This window comes from Chiloscyllium plagiosum, chromosome 42 (assembly GCF_004010195.1).
Source record: "Chiloscyllium plagiosum isolate BGI_BamShark_2017 chromosome 42, ASM401019v2, whole genome shotgun sequence".
NCBI lineage: Eukaryota > Metazoa > Chordata > Chondrichthyes > Orectolobiformes > Hemiscylliidae > Chiloscyllium > Chiloscyllium plagiosum.
Genome location: NC_057751.1, coordinates 14,277,483 through 14,282,124, shown reverse-complemented (window position 1 = coordinate 14,282,124; position 4,642 = coordinate 14,277,483). Strand labels below are relative to the sequence as shown.

The window sequence follows — 4,642 nt, the reverse complement described above, 5'->3', positions numbered from 1 at the left end:
CGGAGGGAACGGTCTTTGCGGAAGGTGGAAAGGGTTGGGGAGGGAAATATATCCCTGGTGGTGGGGTCTGTTTGGAGGTGGCGGAAATGTCGGCTGATGATTTGGTTTATGCGAAGGTTGGTAGGGTGGAAGGTGAGCACCAGGGGCGTTCTGTCCTTGTTACGGTTGGAGGGGTGAAGTCTGAGGGCGGAGGTGGGGGATGTGGACGAGATGCGTTGGTGGGCATCTTTAACCACGTGGGAAGGGAAATTGCTGTATCTAAAGAAGGAGGTTCTGGTGTGTTCTGTGGTGGAACTGGTCCTCCTGGGAGCAGATACAGCGGAGGAATTGGGAATATGGGATGGCACCTTTTCATCTTTTGTTCACTGTGTTGGCTATCCATGTTTAACAACTTGATTCATAGGGGCAAACTGGTTTTGCATTGGGTCAGATATGGAGGAAATCTTGTTCAGAAGTTGCCTATCAAGAAGAAAATGACTTGCCTTTTGAACATGTACCTTTAATGCTGGAGTCTCATCTTCATCATCTTCATCTTCCTCTTCATCAGACACTGCAGTGTTTGAAAAGATCAGAGGTGTCCAGCGTAAACTGTCAGGATCAACTTCAATCTGCCTTGGATTGGTCTGAAGCTTTGCCATATGTTCCTGTATCAGCTTCTCTCGACGAATGACCAGAAACCTTCCAACAAAATTAACGAAAGACTCATTTTTTTTTTCACAAAAGTGACCGTTAAACAGTAGCACAATTAAAGTTCAAATACTCAGCACGGGACCCCTGCAGTATTAGCACGGATCGAAAACCCTGTGGTCTTGGGTGCTGCCATTTAAATAAGCATAAATTCCTTTACTGTCAAAAATTAACCAAAAGCAAGCAATCATTCATTTTTGCTCACTCATCTGAAATTAGTTAAGATACCTTTGAATAACTGCAATCAACTTGTGCATCATGGACAGAAAAAAAATTTGCTGGTCTTCAAATTTTGCTGCAGGCCTCTCACAAAAAGGGAAAATTCACTGTGTTAAATGAGAACAATATTAAAAAAAACCATCAATTTGACGACCACGTACCGGTCGTTGCGAAACTGCAACATCTTTAGATGTTGCAGTATTGTGGTGATATCCTGGGGACAGATCCCTGTGAGCTTGCTCAGTTTCTTGATGCTGAGTTGCTTGTCATGACATTGGTGAAGGCACTCCAGGATCACACTCTTCCAGTACGCCATGTACGAGAGACGGCCCAGGTCAGACAGTGGCTTCTCTGGCGACCCAGCCTGGCCTTCCCGCTTCGATAGCAAATAACCTGCTCACAGAAAAAGTTTTGCATATCAGTTTTTAAACTAAGTTAGACTCTCTCAAACAAGAGCAGATGTGTCAAAAGTCAGGATTCACTGGACCCCCCCCCCCCGTAGATGGAGAAGAAAAAATGTAAAATCCTCAAATGAATAAGGCATGGTTTTTTATGCCTCATCTCTGTGGGAGGGGCTGAATGTAGGACAGAGCCAATTAGTTCACTGGTCAGCTGAAGTAGCCTTTCCTGAATTATGATGTTATTTAAATAATACTCACAACTGTGACCAACACAATCCCAAAAAGGCGCAGAGTGGAATGCAGGTACGGGAAAGGTGGCAACAAAAATAAGCAGAACGTGTAACTACCAGATAGCAACAGTGAGTTCATCCACCGCAGCAGCTTTTAACCAATTACAGTATCGTACTGGCACTTGTCCAGCTGCCTCAGCAGAAGAATCCTGTCAATGGATCTCAATAAGCAAAGGAATCAAAATAAATCGGTCTAACTGCTGATATTAGCTAAGAACAAGCACATCCCCAGCAGCAGTCAATCTGGATAGAAGATTAGTGAGAGTGCCACCTCTTGGTTAAAGACTTGAGGAATAGCAGAACGAAAGAGCGAGTGAGAGAAGAGGGAAAATAGGACGTAAGGGCAACAAAGAAGATGGGATACATGAGTCAAGTGGGAGTAAAAGAAATTGTGAAGAGGACAAAAAAAGGAGTGGTAACAAAAGCAAAGGAAAAGCGAAAGGTAATGGAAATCAAGGAGTTTTGAAGGGAGAGTAATAAACCAGTGAAATGAGTTATGATAAGATAAAAGGAGATTGCAGTCTTATTACACTTCTCTGAAACAGAGCCAAGCTATCTTGCCTCAGTTTAATCGTGTGTGCAGAAGCAGGTGAAAAAGACAAACATACGCTTGTAGAAGCTTTACAAACACTTTGTTTTTGTGGTTACACCAGTTGCAAGCTCTCAAAAGAAAACTTGCTCTTTCTTTCTACTCAATGAGGAAAGTACTTCATTCTGGAAAAAGGGCAAAGTCCAGTGATACAAGGAGGAGCTGTCAAAACCAGAGGGATACCAGAACAGAACAACTCGACAAGCAATTATAGTGGTCCCCGGCATCTCAGGTACCAGTCTTCAGCCAATTCGATTCACTCCATGTGATATCAAGAAACACTTGGAGACACTGGATACTGCGAAGGCTGTGGGCCCTGACAATATTCCAGATATTGTACTGAAGACAGGAGTTTGAGAACTTGCCGCACCCTTAGCCAAGCTGTTCCAGGACAGGTACTGACTCAGTGGAAAATTGCTTGGGTGTTTCATGCACACGTTAAGCAGGACAAATCCAACCTTGCCAATGGCCACTGTCGCTGATAAGCAAAGATGGTCACCCTTTGTTGCTCCCTCACTTGGTGTGACCACAGAAATCATCCCCACAGCTTATTCACTTGAGGTATTCAATAATCAATTGGTGCCATTTTAATGGAGCCATTTACATCTCCTCTACAGCAGTGTCACAATACCATATAATAAAGTTTGTGGAAAAGGTTTAGATGCTGGGACAGGCAACATCTTTGGTTTGTGAGAGTATTTCAGAAAGCGAGTTAACCTGCAAACTCATCCCAACAGTCACCTCCATTGAGCAAGGAAATGATTCAGTGCATCCATCATTTTGTGAGCAAATAAACTGACCAAAAGATTTTCTTGTTTTAGCAATCTGAACATGGAACACAAGAAAACAATTCAATTTTCAGTTCTTGTGGCTTTTTGTCTCGAAGTGTGGCACTATTTTCATAGGAGTCAGAAAATCGTGGGCTCAAGCTGAACTGCAACATTGGAGTGTAAAATCTAAACTAACATATCAGTACTTTAGTGAAGGAGTGCTGCATGATCAGAAGTGAACCAGGTGTGAAAAGAACAACAAGTCTGCTCTCTCAGGTGGGGACAAGAGAACTTATATGTTACTTCAAAGAGGGGGGCAGGAGTTCTCTCCAGTGGCAGTGAGGGGCTGGATATTTTTTTCCAAAACCATTACTGTGAAGGCATATTATCCGGTCAGCGATCCACAATTCTTTTGGGAGCTCTACGTGTAATCAATGGTTGATGCCTTATCTATAGTACAACAGCAATAACTCAACAATATTTCATTGCCTGTAAAGCACTGAGATGTCCTGAAACTGGGCAAGACAATAAAATAACTCAATTTCTCCCCCTACCCCAAGTGGTGTGGGGTGAACCAACTCATTCCACTGCAAGTGTTTTAAGGGTGTCTCGTGTGGTTTGGGTGACTCTTGGAAGATTCTCTTCACGTTCCTGAATAATGTCAGTCAGGCAATACAGGTCACAGTGACACACTTGTGAGAATTTGACTTGGCTTCTGTATATGATTACTGGGACAACATGGCTGAAGCTGCTCCAACGTATTCCATCAGATTTGGAGTACGGCTCTTAAACAAAACCCTTGCTCAAACAAAGAAAATCGTGTTTAAACCACAAAAGCCAGGCCAGGTTGAAATGGAAGTTGAGGCCAAACTATTAATCTGAGTCTCGTGAAAGACGATGATGGGCAATGTCTGGTACTGATACTGCATTTGTAATTATTACATCAGGATTATCCTTTAACAACATATCTTGATGAATATGCTTTTCTTCGTTTTACCTATGAACAGCTTCCTGAACTGCCCAAAGCAGCCCGCATATCCAATTTATTTTAACATTATTTTCTCACCAACCTGTTCAGAGATGTTGTTATTACACACCTATAAGACCATAAGACCATAAGACATAGGAGTGGAAGTAAGGCCATTCGGCCCATCGAGTCCACTCCGCCATTCAATCATGGCTGATGCGCATTTCAGCTCCACTTACCAGCGTTCTCCCCGTAGCCCTTAATTCCTCTAGACAACAAGAATCTATCAATCTCTGCCTTGAAGACATTTAGCGTCCCGGCTTCCACTGCACTCCGTGGCAATGAATTCCACAGGCCCACCACTCTCTGGCTGAAGAAATGTCTCCGCATTCCTGTTCTGAAATGACCCCCTCTAATTCTAAGGCTGTATCCACGGGTCCTAGTCTCCTCGTTTAACTGAAACAATTTCCTAGCATCCACCTTTTCCAAGCCATGTATTATTTTGTACATCTCTATTAAGTCTCCCCTTAATCTTCTAAACTCCAACGAATACAATCCCAATATCCTCAGCCGTTCCTCATATGTTAGACCTGTCATTCCAGGGATCATCCGTGTGAACCTCCGCTGGACACGTTCCAGTGCCAGTATGTCCTTCCTGAGGTGTGGGGACCAAAACTGGACACAGTACTCCAAATGAGGCCTAACCAGAGCTTTATAAA

At 43.3% G+C, this 4,642-nt stretch overlaps 1 protein-coding gene across 1 annotated transcript in view; it reads right to left on the bottom strand.

Moving 5' to 3' along the window:
- The window catches only part of LOC122543156 (histone acetyltransferase KAT6A-like), a 104,749-nt gene that overhangs the window by 24,796 nt on the left and 75,311 nt on the right, over positions 1-4,642 (bottom strand). The window contains exons 11-12 of the mRNA XM_043681539.1: positions 1,068-1,299; positions 498-678 (exon numbers count right to left, since the gene is read on the bottom strand). Coding sequence (XP_043537474.1) covers positions 498-678; positions 1,068-1,299 — 413 coding nt within the window. The remainder of the gene's footprint in view (positions 1-497; positions 679-1,067; positions 1,300-4,642) is intronic.